The 18840-nt window shown below is 36.6% G+C and overlaps 2 protein-coding genes across 11 annotated transcripts in view; one reads left to right on the top strand and one right to left on the bottom strand.

The window, feature by feature from the left end:
- The window catches only part of FAM126B (family with sequence similarity 126 member B), an 80543-nt gene extending 73799 nt beyond the window's left edge, over window positions 1–6744 (bottom strand). For 3 of the 7 annotated variants that reach the window (XM_031958354.1, XM_031958352.1, XM_031958357.1), the window contains exons 1-2: window positions 6573–6743; window positions 6005–6045 (exon numbers count right to left, since the gene is read on the bottom strand). The gene's annotated coding sequence lies outside the window, so the exon portion shown is untranslated. Of the gene's footprint in view, window positions 1–41; window positions 143–6004; window positions 6046–6572 lie in introns of all 7 variants that reach the window. The other 4 variants (XM_031958358.1, XM_031958351.1, XM_031958353.1 and 1 more) reach the window with 4 other exon arrangements.
- Window positions 6745–6848: 104 nt separating this feature from the next.
- Window positions 6849–16574, top strand: NDUFB3 (NADH:ubiquinone oxidoreductase subunit B3). 4 transcript variants are annotated; one of them, XM_003765879.3, is made up of 3 exons: window positions 6849–7055; window positions 14299–14440; window positions 16300–16574. In XM_003765879.3, the coding sequence occupies exons 2-3, from the start codon at window positions 14301–14303 to the stop codon at window positions 16463–16465; spliced, it is 306 nt and encodes a 101-aa protein (XP_003765927.1). In that variant the 5' UTR covers window positions 6849–7055; window positions 14299–14300; the 3' UTR covers window positions 16466–16574. The 4 variants fall into 4 exon arrangements, with proteins under 4 accessions (XP_003765927.1, XP_003765926.1, XP_031814221.1 ...); XM_003765878.3 differs by lacking the exon at window positions 6849–7055 and adding an exon at window positions 7162–7270; XM_031958361.1 differs by lacking the exon at window positions 6849–7055 and adding an exon at window positions 7353–7374.
- Window positions 16575–18840: the final 2266 nt, after the last annotated feature.

Here is an 18840-nt window from a genome sequence, read left to right as displayed (position 1 = left end):
TTCATTTTACATATGACACTATGGATCACAAAAGTACTTACTTGCTCAAGATCACATAACTAGTTAGTCTCAGGTCTTTTGACTTCTAGTCCAATTCTCTTGTGCTAATATATTTCAAAGCATGTCCATGAAACTGCTGCTGCTAACAGAAATGGATATATAAAAAAGTATGATAAAAGAAAGGACGTTGTTTTCAATGATTTTCTACTGCCTTAGAAATGTACTAAAATTCACAATATTTCATAATTTTCAAAATATCAATAAAAGAAAGCAATTTAATAAGTTAACCAAATGTACCCAGTTTCATTTTTAATATCAACCATTTTTCATGTTAATAAAAAATTTTGACATACCACCTTTGTCTATAAGACTATAGCAACCATTTCAGTAATTTCAAACCAACTGGAACTACTGGATAATTTAATTCTAATTTTTATCAAAGGAAAGAAAGTTTAATTCAAAATCAATGTTATGCTTTATATAAAATAACTGACTAAGGTTACAGTCAAATTGCTGATTGAAAGTGTCAACAATAATCAATCAATAAACAAACATTTATTAAGCACCTAACATGTCAGACACTTCTAAGCACTGGGGATATAAAAAGAGGTAAAAGACAATTTCTGTTCTCAAAAGAGTTTACAATTTAATGTGGCAAACATGCAAATAAATATATACAAACCAAGGACAAATGGGAAATAATTAACAGAAGGAAAGCACTGGCATTAAGAGGGGTTGGGGAAGATTTCCCATACAAGAATTTTAGTTAAGACTTAAAGAAATCAGGGAGATTACAGTGAAAATGGAGAAGAGAGACCATTAAAGGCATGGGAGACAGAAAGAATCCCCAGGACTGAGAAATGGAATGTCTTGTTCATGGAATAGCCAGGATCACTGGATCAAAAAATACATATTGGGGAGTAATGTAAGAGACTAAAATGGTAGAAAGGATTAGTTTATGAGGTCTTTGAATGCCAAAAAGAGTACTTATATTTGCTTCTGGAAGAAAAGGTGAGCCACTAGAGTTCTGCTAAGTGGGAGTAAAATACATGACTGTATTTTAGAAAAAAATCACTTTAGAGGCTGAATGGAAGATGGTTTAAAGTGGAGAAAGATTTGAGGGAGGTATGTCAATACTCAAGATGTGAGGTGATGAGGGCCTGTACTAGAGAGTAGTAGTAGCATCTGGGGAGAGGAGGAGTAATATTTGAGACACTGCAAAGGTAAAATTGACAGATTGGCAATTAACTGGATATGAGAGAGTGAAAGATAATGAGGAACCATGAGGATGCTGTTGTCCTCTACAATAATAGAGAGGGGTGAGAAGAGGTTTAGGGGTATGAACTTTGTTTTGAACATATTGAGTTTAAGATATCTACTGGATATCCAATTCAAGATGTCTAAAAGGCAGTTGGAGATGAGAGTGAAGATCAGCAGACAATCTGGGGCAGAATAGGTATATTTAAGAATCAGCATAGATATTGATTATATACATGGGAGTTGATAAGGCTCTGAAGAAGAAAATTTAAAAATTAGTGGTATCACTTAGATAAAAAGTATTCAGATTTTAGTGTCTTTTTGGGCATAGTTCCAAATTCTTCTTCAGATAATTGAATCAATTCACAGATTCACCAATACTCTACAATCCCTAATATTTGTCATTTTCTTCTCTTATTTTCTTTGACAGGTTCAAGGTAGAAACTCAAAATTGCTTTAATTTGAATTTCTCCAATTAGTAGTGATTTAGAACATTTTGTCAGATGATTTTTGATAGCTCAGATTTCTTCCTTTGAAACTATTTGTTGTTATCTTTTGACCATTTATTCACGAGGGAATGATTCTTAAGTCTTACAAATTAGAATCTTTTCCATATATATCTTGGAAATGAGATCTTTATCAGAGAAATTTCTTTTTAAAGAATTTTCCAAATCACCCATTTACCACTTTTTAATTATTATTCTCTAATACTTCCCTACAATTATCAGACTTAGTCCTTTATTTCCTATCAGCTGCTCTGCTTAGTTTCAACTCCAAGAATATACAACCTGCCTCAGTTTATTACCCGAAATCTCATCAACATGGGGAATGATTAGCTTTGATAATTCAATACCTCAACACTCTCAGTTGCCTCTCTCCTCTTATTGAAGAATATAGCAATAAACTCCTCCATTCCTTTATAGTAGACTCAGAATTTTCTTTATTTTCCCATCAGTTGCTCTGCTTGGTGCCTTCCTCCTTTTTATATACTGTCTTCCCTCATTAGACTATAAACTCTTTAAGGTAAGGATGAGTGTTGTTTTTTTAAATTTATATCCCCAGCACTTAAGCACCGTACCTGGTACAAAGTGGATACTTAATAAATGTTAATAAAATACTGATTAGATTGAATCTGAATTTTCCTTATGCAAAGAAAATCCATCTTATCTATTAAAATTTCTCAGTTCATTGCTCTAACATGGGCCCTATATTCTATTTACATTCATTCCTTTAACATTACTTCACAGGCTATCTTTACTCTGACATTGGTACCTTTATGCAATTCTGCCACCTGTAATATCATCTCTCTCCATTAAATTCTACATTTTCTTCAACATAAATATTAATTACTTTTTTGAAAATGGTTTTATTTATTTCTTACAGGTCTTACTGCCCTACAGGTTTTTATATACATTTCTATTTATATACATTTTTAATGTTATACACACATATATATGCATATATATGAAATGTTATATTTATATACATTATCAATAATTGCTATATCTACTCATTTCAATTAGACTATAAATTCAGCAAAGACAAGAATCACTTCCCTGATATTAACCACACAAGTGGTGCTCAATTTATAGTTGAAAATCATTAAATAAAAAGTTCAAAGCAAAGAAATTTCTCATATCTACATAAGGAAAAAAAAAATCAGGTGCTAGACTTAATTCTATAGAGGCCTATATCCTAAAAATAACTTGCCTAAGCCTAAAAGTAACAATGGACAAGTGAAATTAAAATTAAAATTGAAGTAGTAATGTTCTGGCTATTCAGCTCACTGTTAGAAGATCCATCATGACAATTACAATATTAAGTAAAAATATTGGAAATTTTTAATAATTTAAATAATAAAACTGATTAAAATGTCAATGAAACCAGCAAACCTCTTCTGTAAGGCCAAAATTCTTGTTCTAGTATAATTAACAAAGGTCTTCCATGAGATCAGACACTTTAGTAATGTTAAGTAGTACAACAATGAAAGGAGCAATATAGCGATTTGAGTTCAACAAATCTTTCTGTACAGAAAGTTATAGGGCTCAATACCAGCTTTACTTTTCAATCTTTTGGGCCAATCCTTCTAAGATATATTAGTCTGCATATGATAAATAGGTAGAATAATATTCTGGAAATATAAAAAATACTAGCTAAAAGAAAGGTAGAAGAGAAGACTTGTTAGGCACAAAAGAAAAATTGGGAAACCATAAACAAAGATTTTTTTTAAAGTACATCTGTTCTGGAAGGGGAGGCAATTTAATGACTATATTGTTAGTCACTCTCTTAAAGGTATTATGTGTATACTTCATTGCAATATTGAGTTTCTTGCTATTTTTTCCATTAAAAAAATCCTCAAGTCAAGCATAAAATTTTCAAACTTATGCTTCCAAATTACAAATATCAAAATTTCATATTAAAAGTAAAATTTTCATGACATTAATAAACTTATAAATTAGGTGTTTAAAAACAATTTCCAGGTCCATTTTAGATGAATTTTATATTCCTACTGGCACCTCAAACTCATATCCAAAACTAACACCTGCTTTCATCCCAAATCTCGTCTCCCAAAAAACATCTCTATTTGTTAGATCATTTTAGGCACCCAGATTCAAAACCTCAAAACTCATCCTTGATTCTTCCCTCTTAACCCCCCAAAAAACAATTTTGTCTCTGTAGTATTTCTGGCATCTATCTCTTGTTTATCAAGAACCTAAAATAGAATCTTTTTATCTATTCAACTAGCCTTCTAATGGTGGTGTCTCTTCTGGCCTGTTGCCTCTCTAATTTATTCTTCATATTGCTGCCAGAATAATTTTCCTAAAGATTTGATACTCCCAACTTCAAAATGTGGTTTTAACCTACCATTCCAGTCTTATTTCAGAGTACTAACTGCTTGTACAAGCTCTCAAACCAAACAAATTTCCTCTTCACACTTTTTAGTTCTTAAAGCTATCTTTTCACAAAAACCCTACAATCACATCTGGAAGATTTCTCCTCCCTCTTTCCCCTCTTCCCTCCATGGGTCTACCTACAGAAATTATTCTCTATGTTCATTTTCAGTTGCTAACTTCTTCTAATGAAGCCTTCCTGCATCTTTAGGCAGAAATGATGTCCCATAAACCAATGTCTCATTTCTATTTTACTGTTCCTGTGCTTTAGACATTCAGGCAGTTATGTGGCACTGTGCCTAGAGTCAGGAAGACCAATTCAAATTCGACCTCAGAAACTCACTAGTTCTGTGACCCTGAGAGATACATCATTTAAGTTCTGTTTGCCTTAATTTTCTCAAATGTAAAATGGGAAAATAATAGCAACCACCTTAAAGGATTGTTGTGAAGTTCAAATCAGATAATGTTTAGCATAGTACTTTAGCAGAATAGGTGTTATGTAAATGCTTATTCCCTTCCCTATCACATGCCATATTTATTAAATTATAAATTCCTTAAAAGCAGCATTATATCTTTTTTTTTTTTTTTTTTTTTTTTTTTTTTTTTCTGAGGCAATTGGGGTTAAGTGATTTGGCCAGGATCACACAGCTAAGGAAGTGTTAAGTGTCTGAGGTCAAATTTGAACTCATGTCCTCTCCACTTCAGGGCTGGTGCTCTATCCATTGTGCCACCTAGCTGCCCCCATTATATCATTTTTCATCTTTGTATCCTCAGATCCTAGTATAGTGCATTCAATATATGCTGCTTGAAATGAAGACAAGCAAGAAAAATTCTAATGATTGATCAATATCCATAAATAATTATCCTCATATTTTTAAGTAATCAATCACTAACTTGGTTTATTATTCCTCCAGGTATTGGAGTTCCCTTCCATATAATGTTCAATCCAATTATATTCTACAATGACACCTGCTGGCCATTCAGAATTAAGTCATTAGCTCTCCAAATAGTCTGGCATTTTTGTTACATAACAGCAAAAAAGAACAACACAGGCATAAATGCAAAAATAACTTTCAGACATCTCGGCATATTTGTAAATAAGATTTAAGCTCACAAGTATCTTAATAAAAGGAAGGATTAGAAACATGTTATGTAAAGACAGACAAGGTTGGTCAAAGGCATATAAAAAATAATCTAAAATAAAATCACTCTTTCTGATATCTGACATATTTGTTGACTGATTCTCCTAGAATCATCTTTTTCCCCACCTGAAATTCAAAATTAGGTGTCAGATTATAATATTGAAATGACCACGGGGGAGGGGAGAGAGACTATCCGAGGAAGTAATTCTGGCATTGGATACGGGAATATTATAATCCTTAAGAGTAAGTTTAAGAAAATAACATACTTGCTAAAACTAATTTTGTCCTTACTTGTTTAAAAATATACAAAATCAAGATATTTTTTTATAATTTAAATAGTCCTATTTCAAAATTCTGTTTTTGTTTATAAAACCGAGAATTTTGAATCCTCTGAATCTGTTCTTCACGATGAATAGTAAGGAAGTACCTGCAATTTTGTCAGTATTTACTTCATCTTACTATCAAACTGCCATGGTACCTTTATAACAAGAGAATCATAATCAATTAAACACAGAATATTTACAACTCGTTCCATTTTCAAGAATGCTCCCTGTAGTAACAAGTAAATAATACACACGTCTTTTCAACAACCTACAGCAGGGACTGTACTTTTGTTTGTAATTTCAGATCTTTTTTGTCGCCACACACTCCCTAAGGCTCCTAATCTCAGTCAACATCGGTTCCCATTCATTACATCTCCCAATTTGTACTTACCTCCTACCGTTGACAGCCGAAGCTCAAGCGTCTCTTCTTCCCTAAAGGAAGAAAAACATTCAAAGCGGTGCTAACTCCCAGTGTTGATAATTCATGCACAATCAATCCAGCCAAACTTTAAAACCTGTTCCATGACAATTCTCTGCACCCTGAGACCAGCACACATCTGGCAGAAAGCAGAGCGCCCCGGTCACGACAGCATCGTGACACGCCAAACCCCCCCCCCCCCCCCATTCAGAGGCGAGAGGATGACCCGCGCGTCTGTCAGTCTCGCCGCCTGGGAGTGTGGAATAGCCCGGGTTATATAACGAGCACCCACAAAGGGCTCCGAGGAGGTGGCTGCCCGCTCTGTGCCGCGGCAGCGCGACTTCCTCGCAGCCCCCGCTGCTTCCCCCCACCGTCACCTCAGCAAGGCGCCAGCAAAGCCTCAAGCTCCGAGGGAGGAATTCCCCCCGCCGCGAGCTGCCCGCCCCGCAGGCCCCACTTGGAACTCGATCTCCGGCCCCCCGCGCCGCCCCCGCGAGGGTCTTCCAGAGCTGTCTTCTCGCTCCTCTCATGAGGCGTTTACCTGGGCACTCAGAGGCTGCGAAGCAGCTGACTGACCGAGCCACCCCTCGGGCTCCCCGACCCGCTCCTTCGGTCTAGCCCCTCCAGTGCAGCGCGCTCCCTTCTACTCGGCCACGGAGGGAACCACCCATCCGCGTCGGCCGCGGCTAGTTCCTCGACCGCTCAGCAGGCGCCTACCTGTCACCGCCGCCGCCGCCGCCGTTCCCTTCCTGCTCCAGGAGCCGCCACCGCCTCTCACAGCGGCTGGCCAACTGCAACACAACAACTCGCCCTCCCATTGGGCAGCTCCACGCCCTCAACAACGGACACGCTCATTGGCCGCCGGGCTCTCTCCACATTTCCCGCCCCCTACGCCCCCTTTAGGGGCGTGCATCGACTAAAGGGTTCCACGACCTACATCCCCATACCCCTCCGCGCTCCGATCTTCAGTTTCAGTCGCTTCCTTTTAAGCAGCCAGAATATAAGTGGTTCAGCAGTGAAGCAGGCAAGTTAGGACTCTTCCCCGCTCCCTAGCACTCTTTCATATCCTGCCTCCGCTTTCCCCATGCCTAGAATGCTTCGGCTAGCCTCGGATTCCCCCCCTCCCTCCCCAAGGTAGTTCCGTCCAGTTGACTTCCGCTTCCTCTCGGCTCTCGTTGGGGGGGTTGGGGGGCGGTGTTTGAGATTCCTGTGTCCCCGAGAGGTCAAGATTTCTGTCAGGTAATTCGGGGAGGAGAGGGGGGAGGGGAAAGGGACGTGCGAGACCGCCGGATGTGGGGACCAAAAGGTGGGGGTGGGGGGTCGCTTCGGAGGAGCAAAATAAGGTAGCCCGGACCCCCCCAGTTATCGTCCCGGGTGCCCTCGGCGTTCGCACCCAGCACGCTGTTTCCCCGCCTGCCCCCGGTTCGGGAGACACTCCCTCCGTCTGTGGGAACCACCTCCAAGAGGTCGCTCCCCGGACCTTGGAAACTGCCGGGTCACTCTGACCTTCCCTGTCCTCTCAGAACTTGTACCAGCGTGAGGGTCCTGCGCCGCAACGGCCGCCGCGCAGCTTTGGAGCCCGGCTATTTTATTCCTCTCTCTCTCATAACCCTTCAACGGCCGTTAAGAACTAGCTTTTATAATGAGCCGGCTCGGCATCCCCGGATCGCCCTCCCCAAGCATTCCATGAGCTGAGAAGCTTGAGACCGTCCCCACGGAGGTCCTGCGCCTTCTTCCGCTCCTCGGTCTCCAGAGCTCCCCATCCTTGCCTGCCCGCTCCTCAAGTCTAAGGCGAAAGACTTGTCCCTAGTCGTCCCCAGAGCCGATCCGATGGCTCAGAGGCCCGCAGACTCGCCTTGTACATCTCTAAGTCACTGACTCCTTCAGGACCTAATCTAGCAGTCGTGACCTCTTATAATCCCTTCAGCCTCTTTTTTTTTTTTTTTTTTTTTTTTTTAAATTTAATAGCCTTTTATTTACAGGATATATACATGGGTAACTTTACAGCGTTAACAATTGCCAAACCTCTTGTTCCAATTTTTCACCTCTTACCCCCCACCCCCCCTAGATGGCAGGATGACCAGTAGATGTTAAATATATTAAAATATAACTTAGATACACAATAAGTATACATGACCAAAACACTATTTTGCTGTACAAAAAGAATCAGACTCTGAATTATTGTACAATTAGCTTGTGAAGGAAATCAAAGATGCAGGTGTGCATAAATATAGGGATTGGGAATTCAATGTAATGTTTTTTAGTCATCTCCCAGAGTTCTTTTTCTGGGTATAGCTAGTTCAGTTCATTACTGCTCCATTAGAAATGATTTGGTTGATCTCGTTGCCTTCAGCCTCTTTTTCATCACTCTCCTCTCCATCCGCCTACAAGATATCTCTGGAGGAGAACATGTGAAGCTAGTGACTTTGCTAGCCCTCTCTCCTTCTCTTCTATTCACTTCCATGGTATGGCACCACCTCCCCGAGGTCATGGTCTTTTTGGAGAAGGAAGGATCAACAGCAAATATGCTGGGGTCATTCAGTCGAGTCCACTTTTCTTACTACCTGTTTTCCTAGATGAAAGGAGGGAATCAAGGAAGTTTGGCTTTGGCTGCCATTATTGTGTTGAAACTGCTCTCTCAAAGCAGTGGTGTTCTCTTTGCCAAATGTAATGACCTTTCTGTATTACTCATTTTCATTGAGCATTTGGCCCTTGGTGCTCTCTCTACTATAATCTTCCTTAGTTTCAATAACATATCTCAGTTGCTTCTCTGCCTTTTGTTAGTAGTTCGTCCTCTCTTTAAGCACAGAGCTGAAAGTTCCAGTACACAGATGTGTTACTCTCTTCATAATTTAGCTTTAATTTGTCATTCCAGGCTTTTTTCAAGATAGATGGGTACACCATAAGGACCTGTCCTTGGCCCTCTTCTACTATCTTTCTTTTACTTTCTTTCATTCCCAATCCATCCCCAATAGTACTTTTCAATTAAAAAGTTGTGAAAAACAGCCTGTTACTTTCCACTTTTACAGTTTATTGTTTAAGAGAAAGGGCAGGAACTTAATTTTTAATAATTTGATCCATCCCCAATAGTACTTTTCAATTAAAAAGTTGTGAAAAACAGCCTGTTACTTTCCACTTTTACAGTTTATTGTTTAAGAGAAAGGGCAGGAACTTAATTTTTAATAATTTGATCCATCCCCAATAGTACTTTTCAATTAAAAAGTTGTGAAAAACAGCCTGTTACTTTCCACTTTTACAGTTTATTGTTTAAGAGAAAGGGCAGGAACTTAATTTTTAATGATTTGATCTATCCCCAATAGTACTTTTCAATTAAAAAGTTGTGAAAAACAGCCTGTTACTTTCCACTTTTACAGTTTATTGTTTAAGAGAAAGGGCAGGAACTTAATTTTTAATAATTTGATCCATCCCCAATAGTACTTTTCAATTAAAAAGTTGTGAAAAACAGCCTGTTACTTTCCACTTTTACAGTTTATTGTTTAAGAGAAAGGGCAGGAACTTAATTTTTAATAATTTGATCCATCCCCAATAGTACTTTTCAATTAAAAAGTTGTGAAAAACAGCCTGTTACTTTCCACTTTTACAGTTTATTGTTTAAGAGAAAAGGGCAGGAACTTAATTTTTAATAATTTGATCCATCCCCAATAGTACTTTTCAATTAAAAAGTTGTGAAAAACAGCCTGTTACTTTCCACTTTTACAGTTTATTGTTTAAGAGAAAGGGCAGGAACTTAATTTTTAATGATTTGAACCAGATCCCACTGACATTACTACTTTTAAAATTCAGCCAGATTAAGTGCCTACTATATCTGAGGAACATGGTAGGGACACAAAGATGAAAAATAACAGTCCCTCTCCTTAAAGAGTATTGTGCTAGATACAAGGGAATATATCAAAGACTCTCTACTGTCCCTTCCTTGTTGATGTCATTCATTACCTTAGCTTTCTGCAGATTTACTGTCTTTCTGCTGATGACTCCAAATCTTTTACCTCTGGTCCTGACGTGACTTCTCAGCTCTAAATTCACATCTCTTAAATACTTATAGGACTTCAATACTTGGTATCGCTCTGCTCTGATCTAAAACCACTTTTAATAAAAGATTTTAGGTTTGGAAAGAACTTTAGAGATAATATAATTCAATGACTTTTTATGAATTAAAATACTTGAAGTCTAGAGCTACTAAATGATACGTGCAAAGTGCAGTATAGAAGTTTTCTGTGAAGATCAAATGACCTAACATACGTAGAGGGCTTTGCAAACCTTAAAGCACTCTTTAGATAAAACTATTGTTACTGTAGTAAATTGAAGGATGAAGGTACTTACTGTGTGATGCTGCATAGTTGTCTGTGTAGGCATCTCTTCTCTCTACTACACTATAAACTCGTTGAAGGCAAAGATTGCCATATATGTCTTTGATATCTTCCCTTGTATCTAGCACAATACTCTTTAAGGAGAGGGACTGTTATTTTTCATCTTTGTATCCCTGCCATGCTCCTCAGATATAGTAGGCACTTAGTCTGGCTGAATTTTAAAAGTAGTAATGTCAGTGGGATCTGGTTCAAATTATTAAAAATTAAGCTCCTGCCCTTTCTCTTAAACAATAAACTGTAAAAGTGAAAAGTAACAGGCTGTTTTTCACAACTTTTTAATTGAAAAGTACTATTGGGGATGGATTGGGAATGAAAAAAAGTAATATATCAAAATAATATATTTTAAAAGCCCCCATAAAATCAACAACCTTTTTACAGTGTGCCATTTGGCTTATATGTGTGCTTACCAGATCAGACCAGACAAGGTAGCTTGATCTGGTTTCTTCAAATCATTTCACTGGTTTCTAGCCTCTTCAGTGTTACGGGGAAAACAGCGTCTCAATGAGTCTCTAATGCAAGCTGGACTGTGTATGAAAGGCATTTGAATTGGTTCTAATGGGAGGCTAGTCAGCTAGCTTAACAGTTTTTAACCTCATACAACACTGAAGAGCAGTACCAAAGCCAGAGTGCAAAATTATTGCATTTCCCTCCCTTATATGGTGAAGATTCTTTAATTCTTAAACTCTGGTACGTACATTTATTAACCTAAATAATCAAAAAGAAAAATGAAGAATTTGTACTTCCCAACCTCAGCTATCAAATAACAAATCCCAGGCCTCAAAATTGTCACTTACAGATGTTATTTACATGAAGGGGGAAAAAGTTTTCTGTTATTTTAAAAAGAGTTACCTAGATCTTTAGAGCTACTATTTAGCTGCCATTTAGTATCATCACAATTTAAAATTGAACAATCATTTATAATTGATAAATATATGCTAGATAGGGTGCTAATCCATGGGGATACAAAGAAAAGCAAAAACCTCTGCTCTCTAGGAGCCAATGGATATTGATATGCAGAATGAAATAAGCAGAGCCAGGAGATTATTATATAAATATTACACAATTACAGCAGTGTAAACAGCAAAAACAACAACTAAAAAAAGCCCATGTGAGACCGAATGCTATATAATGAACAAGCTTGACCCCAGAGAAGAGAGGGGGGAAATGTGCCTTTCTTAACAAAGAGAACAGGAAGTGGAACATATGTAATGTTGTCTACCTCAGTTTGTTGATTGCTTTTGCTAAATTGACTTCGGGGGGGGAAAAAAATGATGCAATAATGTGCTATTTAGGCATGAGGAGAATGATGTCTTCAGAAGTCAAGGTGATATAAATACAAAGGATAACAAAGTTTATTTTTCTTATTTAAATCATTAGCAGATGTCTTGAAGATAGAGCATTTGATTTAAAGTTGGCAGATGTAAACTCCAGTTCTGAGCTCAAGTGCTTCCCAGTTTTAAATTAAAAAATAAATCTGATTTTATGAGTATGGAATTCAAATCAGATGAAGGACTAAAAAAAGTTATTCTTACCATGGGATCATAACAACTCAAAGGGACCATTGTGATCATCTGGTCCAGAGGTGTTCAACACTGTCGTAGACAGCCCACCAGGGAACCTGAACTACATTTAGATGTAATTGAGATAAAAGTAGGGGTTGCAATCATTGATCTCATCAGAAAAAGGGAAAAGGACCCACATTGCAAAAATATCTGTAGCACTGTTTGTAGTGGCAAGGAACTGGAAACTGAGTGAATGCCCATCAGTTGGGGAATGGCTGAATAAGTTATGGTATATGAATGATATGGAATATTATTGTTCTATAAGAAATGATCAGCAGGATGATTTCAAAGAGGCCTGGAGAGACTTACATTAGCTGATGCTGAGTGAAGTTAGTAGAACCAAGAGATCATTATGCATAACAACGAGATTGTGTGATAATCAACTGTGATGGACTTGGCTCTTTTCAACAATAAGGTGATTCAGGCCAATTCCATAATCTTGCGATGGAAAGAGCCATCTGCATCCAGAGAGAGAACAGTGGTGATTTAGTATGGATCAAAGCATAGTACTTTCACCTTTTTTGTTGTTTGCTTGCTTGTTTTTTTCATTCTCACTTTTTTCCCTTTTCAACTGATTTTTCTTGTGCAGTGTGTTAAGTGTGGAAATGTTTAGAAAAATTACCCATGTTTAACCTATATTGAATTAACTTGTCTAGAGGAAAGGGGTGGGGAGAAGGGAGGGAGAAAAATTTGGAGCTCTCACGTTTTTGCAAGGGTGAATACTGAAAACTATCTTCGCATGTATAATGAAAAATAAAAAGATGTTATAAAGAAAAAATAATTACTGATCTCAAAGTCAAAATTTTAAAAGATTTGATCAAGAGAGAAATCTACATTATTTGTCAGTCATATTAATTAATATTGTTTTAGGTGTATATCCATATATATGTGTGTATATGTATGTAAGGGAGTATCTGCATGTGTGTGTATGTGTATATATATATATATATATATATATATATATATATATATTATAAATATATCTATGCTTAATTGCAGCTCGGTTGGCAAAGATGGGTGGAAGGAAAGAGGGAAAAAAGAATAAAGTAAAAAGTACACAGCAGAAAACAAAAGAAAAGATGGGCAATTATGAATACAATGTCTTCTCTTATTATATATGCTTTCTTGAAATGGAAAATTTATAGTTACATATTTTGAATCCTTCCCAATGTCCTCCTGGTCACAACTTTTTCTGTCTTCCTTTTTCTGTTTTTTTTTTCCCTTATTTTGCATTTAAGTTTTAAATAAGTACATTTTTAAAAAGATGTCATTTGAGATGTTTAATAAAAATACAATAAAACATAGATAACATTATTTTATAAGTCAATATGTGGCTCGCAATTAACCTTATCTATAGTTAGTGGTCCCCCTTTCTATTTGAGTTTGACACTACTGATATGGTGCAGTCACTTTATCTTATAGATAAACAGGCCCAGGGACAATGTGTCTCATCATGGTAATAAAAATATCAGATCTGAGAATCAAACCTGAGTCTTCTGATTTCAAATTGGATCTTTTCTACCATTCCATCCTTCAAGTGATTCAGATTAATTTAAAATAAAAATTAAGTTATTTTATAAATACACTGACCTTTTATACCCCATTTTTTCTGTATTACCCTGCATTTTGAATTTCAGTTATGTTCTGTGACAAGTGCTACAACGATTAATCCTGTAGTTTTTTCAAAAAAAAAAAGGTTACCTAACCTTAAACCCTTTTTAATCATCCTTGTAACAACATTTAATAACCAACTTCAGTACTTATTTAATTAAGTATCTAATTTTGGAATTGGGGTTATGTGATTAAAAACTATTGTGATAAATTTGAAGTAATACCATTTGTTCTACCTTATAGGTTGCAATTTAAGCCCTTGCTATTTTCAGGAAACTATTGCTTTGAAGAAAGTAAGGTTTACAAAATAATCTAATAACGTAAAAAAAATAATAAAATAACATAAGTTATTGGGACAGCTAAATGGCGCAGGGAATAGAGCACTGACCCTGGAGCCAGGAGAACCTGACTTCTAATCCGGCCTCAGAAAGCTAACACTTAGTAGCTGTGTGACTCTGGGCAAGTCACTTAACACCAATTGTCTTGTCTCTATTTCCCCCCCTAATTCCCCCCCCCCCCCCCCAAAAAAAAAAAAAAAGTATGAGTTATCATTGAGAGATAAAGTATTTATTAAGCCCTTACTCTGAGCCGGGTACTATACTAAGCATTGGAGTTAGATACAAGCAAATAAAAAAGACTTTACTTAAGATTAACCTCCATGTCTTAGAATCAATTTATTTCTTGTTTAATAAATTTCTTTCTATAGGCATGGCACATGGACATGAGCATGGACATGGTCATGGAAAAATTGAACTCCCTGACTACAAACAGTGGAAGATAGAAGGAACACCACTACAGCGAGTTCAGGAGAGATTGGCTAGGCAAGGTCTCAGGGATCCATGGGCTCGGTAAGAGAACTTCAGCAGGTTGGATGTAATCATCCTTTAATATCAGTTAAATCCTCAGTTTTTGTTTTCTATATATATCTTTTCCTGAAGGAAAAAAATTTTTTAAAGTTTATGTGATAGTGATTTTTTGTTAGCTCTACTCTATCTAGCATGCAGCAAGAATCCTGATGGGTGATAAAAGCTTTTCCACAGATATCACATAATGCAGGGGACAGTGACTCATGACATCTTTTCTACTCTAGAAGGGAGATTATCATCTAAATTGATCTTACATGTCTATCTAATAATTTCATTTAGTGATTTTAAGAAGACTTTTGAGAGATAATCTGTATTTGTCCAGGGTAAATGTGTTTGTAGGATAATTAGTCGTACCCCTTGTTGTACTAAACATATTGAGCAAGATATCCTTTTTCCCCCCTCATTTTTAATTAATATTTTCCCCAGTTATATGTAAAGACAATTTTTAAGATTCATTTTTAATAGCTTTTAATTTTCAAAATCATGCAAAGATAGTTTTAACATTCACCTTTGCAAAATCCTGTGTTCCAAGTTTTAACATTTAAAAAAAAATTGAATTCCAAATTTTCTCTTATGATGATAATTCGATATAGGTTATATATGTGCAGTCATGTAAAACATATTTCCATATTAAGTTATGTTATAAAAAAAGAAACATACCACAAGAAAAAGTAAACAACAGTATGCTTTGATCTACATTCAGGCTCCCATCAGTTCTGTCTCTGGATATGAATAGTACTTTTCTTCATAAGTCATTTGGAGTTGTCTTGAGTCGTTGTATTGCTGAGAATAATTAAGTCATTTCCTTATTGATCATCATGTGATGTTATTGTTACTATTTATAATGTTCTGGTTCTGTTCATTTCATTTTGCATCTGTTTGTTGAAGTCTTTCTAGTCATAAGAAATTATGAGCAGGCTGATTTCAGAAAATCCCAGAAAAGGTTTTTTCCCCTGGGTTTTTCTGAAGTCAGCTTACTTGTTATTTCTTATAGCATAATAGTTTTCTTTTATGTTCACAACTTGTTCAGCTATTCCCCATTTGTTGAGCATCCCCTTGATTTCCAATTCTTTGACACCACAAAAAAAGAAAACTAGATATTCTTTGCTAAAGTGCTGTTGATTCAGTTCACCTTTCTATTTTAAAAGTAGCCAGAAACAGAAATGCCAGATGAAGAAAAATTTTTTGCTTCTCAGTGTAGGTCCCTCTCTGAAAACAGTTCTAATTATCTTTAAGTGAATGTAGTCTTACGCCTAATGGGACCCAACTCAGAGACTTAGAATTTTCATGAATTTTCTTACATATGATATTAAAAGAAAATTTATTATATATATATTATAATAGTATATAAATATATTTATTCGAACAAGAGGTTTGGCAATTGTTAATGCTGTAAAGTTACCCATGTATATATCCTGTAAATAAAAGGCTATTAAATAAAAAAAAATAATAATAAAAATAAATATATTTATTCCCTATGGACTTGAGTCTTAATTCATAAAATCCAAAGTATAACAAGACTATTATGAAATACATGATTGTTTGTTCATAGATTATCTTTATTTTCACATGTTACATTAAGGCATTAGGGTATGTTTCTTTTTTAATAACATAACTTAATGTGGAAATATGTTTTACATGACTGCACATATATAACCTATATCGAATTACCATCAGAAGAGAAAATTTGGAATATATCTTATGCCACGGAAAAGTGGCTATTTGGTTGTTATTAGGTCCTCTGTATATATCTACCTGAAAGTTAGGAATTAAATATGAAATTTTTGCAACTAGGTAATTATGACTAAAAATTTTTTCCCTGATTTTTTTTCTCCCCCTAGCAATGAAGCTTGGAGATACATGGGTCGTTTTGGAAAAACTCCTACTTTGTGGACTGCTTTGACAAGAGGATTCAAATGGGGTTTTGGAGCATTTTTATTAGCTGTTGGAGTGGAATATTACCTAACTGCTCCAAAGAATGAGGAGGAACATGATTCTAACCACTGAAGTTAAGATGTGAAAGAATTATAACTAATAGAATGAATGTTTGCTGTTCTGTAGTTTACTTATTTGTCCTGTTAAAGATTAATATTAAAATTTCACTTGGTTATAAGAACCTGTGTACCTGGTTTTGTTATTGTGTCCAGTAAAAACATATATTATATACAGATATATATCATTTGGGTCAGAGTCCTAAAAGTGATAAATACAACTGGGTATGTTCTTAGATATTTTTTTGTGAAAGTTGATCATGATTATTTGGCCATATTCTGCATAATGCAAGGTTTATAGGTTTTATATATATATATATATATATATATGGGACAAATGCTATTACAAATTCCTCACTATCTAATCCTATTTGGTAACTCAAACACATTTTCCCTTAAGCTATTATTTTCTGCTCTTGAAGTGAAACACTTACTAAATTCTTACAAAGTGCTATATGGACATTTATGTTAAAAGCTAGAAAGAAAGATGAAAAATGACAGTTCTTGCCCTTGTGGAGTTTATTTTCTTATAAAAGATATTGCACATGCTCAAAATAATTGTAATCCAAGATAAGATGTTATTGGGGTAAAAGAGCAATCCAGAGTTCTAGGAAAATTTGATGAGAGCATTTTTTGGAGTAGGGAGATCAAGAAAGACTTTATGGCAGAAGAGGCTCCTAGGTTGGGCCTTTAATACATAATAAGAGTAGGGGATTTTGTACCACACATGGAATATAGCATGTCAACTTCAAGAACTAGTAGTTTAGTTTGAGTGTAGCTTAGAATGTTTGAAAGGGAATAGTGAGAAATAAGACCAGATTCAAATTCCAACTCTGATTTATTCATTACCTTGGTGAACTTGTCAGCTTAATTCTCTGGTCCTCAATTCCTTTGCCTGTATAATGAAGGAGTTGAGGTAAGTAATACCCAGTCCAGTGTTTATACACTTCAGTGAATTTCTTAATAATAGTCTTATACAAATTCTAGGATCTATCAATCTGTAAGCTATGTGTGACTTATTCAGTCAACACATTTTCTGTTCCCCTGTGTACAGGTGGACACTTGTTTTATAGGTAGGTTGGAACTATTAATGTTCTATCAATTGCCTTTTCCAGATTATCCATTAGATTGTCTCTAGAGCCTTGAAGTGCATATTTTATTGTAACTTTTTGTGAAGATCGTGTATTTTTAAATCAACAGGAGTCAAGAATTCAGGTTAGGGGAAAATCGTCAGTCTTTATTCTCAGTGAAGAAGGATTGGAGGTGGAAGAGAATCGGCGATAGCAATGTGTGCAGCTGAGTCAAGAAGCTAGCTTGACCAGCAGCACACAACCAGCAGCTGGAGTCTCGAAACCCAGCCCAACCCCTCCCAGCTTGTCTTCTTCCCTCTCTCTCTGCCTCCACCCACCAAAATCGTCATTTCCTATACAACACATCAGGACTTGCACGGAGAGTGGGCAGGGACCATTCTTTATCCAATCATGTATATTAATAGAGTATAGCCCAATTACTATCTAGCCTCATGTACTTGGGACCTCAGTGCATCAGCTCAAACCTCAGCCCATTACATTTCCCGCTTTCTTTTATTTTAGAACACCGGTGGTCATGCCATCCCTGACTCCTCAGGGAGGTCAGAGCCCCAAGGGAGGTGATCACAGCCTCCTAACTTCTCAGGGAAGGAGGTGAAAGCACCGAAAGGAGGTGATCACAGCCTCCTGACTTCTCAGAAAAGGCGGTGAAAGCACTAAAAGGAGATGATCACGCCCTACCTGACATCTCAGGAAGGGAGATGAAAAGCACCAAAGGGAAATGGGTGTTGCTAGCGGGTTTCTGGGCTGAAGGGTCTTATTATGCACAAACCCATCAGCATGGGAGGTATTACACAAGCACATAGCAATAACAGAGAGGCTATTAGGATGACCCTCCCCTCAGTCAGTGCAGGCTCGATGTGGTGTAACAAACATGAATTGTACACACAAGTAGCGGAATAGCAAACAATATAAATCAACATGGTGTTGGAAAAGATCACCAGAAGTCCTAGAAGGTGGGTATGTAAACAACAGTCACACACCTTCTTCAGCAGCCAAGAGATAGTCCAAAACCAATCTATTGTCCATTGTTTCACATGTCAGGGAATCCAATGATCCCCTGAGTTTTGAAGTCCTGAAAAAGTCTTTTATGTGTTAGGGAATCCAATGATTCCAGCAGATTTTGAAGTGTTGTAACAGTCTTATCATTTCTCAGAGAATCCAATGATTCCTGAGAGTTTTCAAGTCCTATGTCTCAGAGAATCCAATGATTCCTGAGGGTTTTCAAGTCCTATGGCTCAGAGAATCCAATGATTCCTGAGGGTTTTGAAGTCCAACAATCTTTGATGTCCATGAGTCAAAC

Source organism: Sarcophilus harrisii, chromosome 3, assembly GCF_902635505.1.
Source record: "Sarcophilus harrisii chromosome 3, mSarHar1.11, whole genome shotgun sequence".
In the NCBI taxonomy this organism is placed as follows: Eukaryota; Metazoa; Chordata; class Mammalia; order Dasyuromorphia; family Dasyuridae; genus Sarcophilus; species Sarcophilus harrisii.
Note: the sequence above shows the minus strand (reverse complement) of the source record. Positions and strands in the feature narration are given on the sequence as shown.

What these genes read in the sequence shown, in the direction of transcription:
- NDUFB3 (XM_003765879.3), top strand. Translation starts at nt 14,301, where the DNA reads ATGGCACATGGACATGAGCATGGACATGGTCATGGAAAAATTGAACTC. An exon ending in CTCAGGGATCCATGGGCTCG is followed by an intron (nt 14,441 to 16,299) that starts GTAAGAGAACTT and finishes TTCTCCCCCTAG; the next exon opens with CAATGAAGCTTGGAGATACA.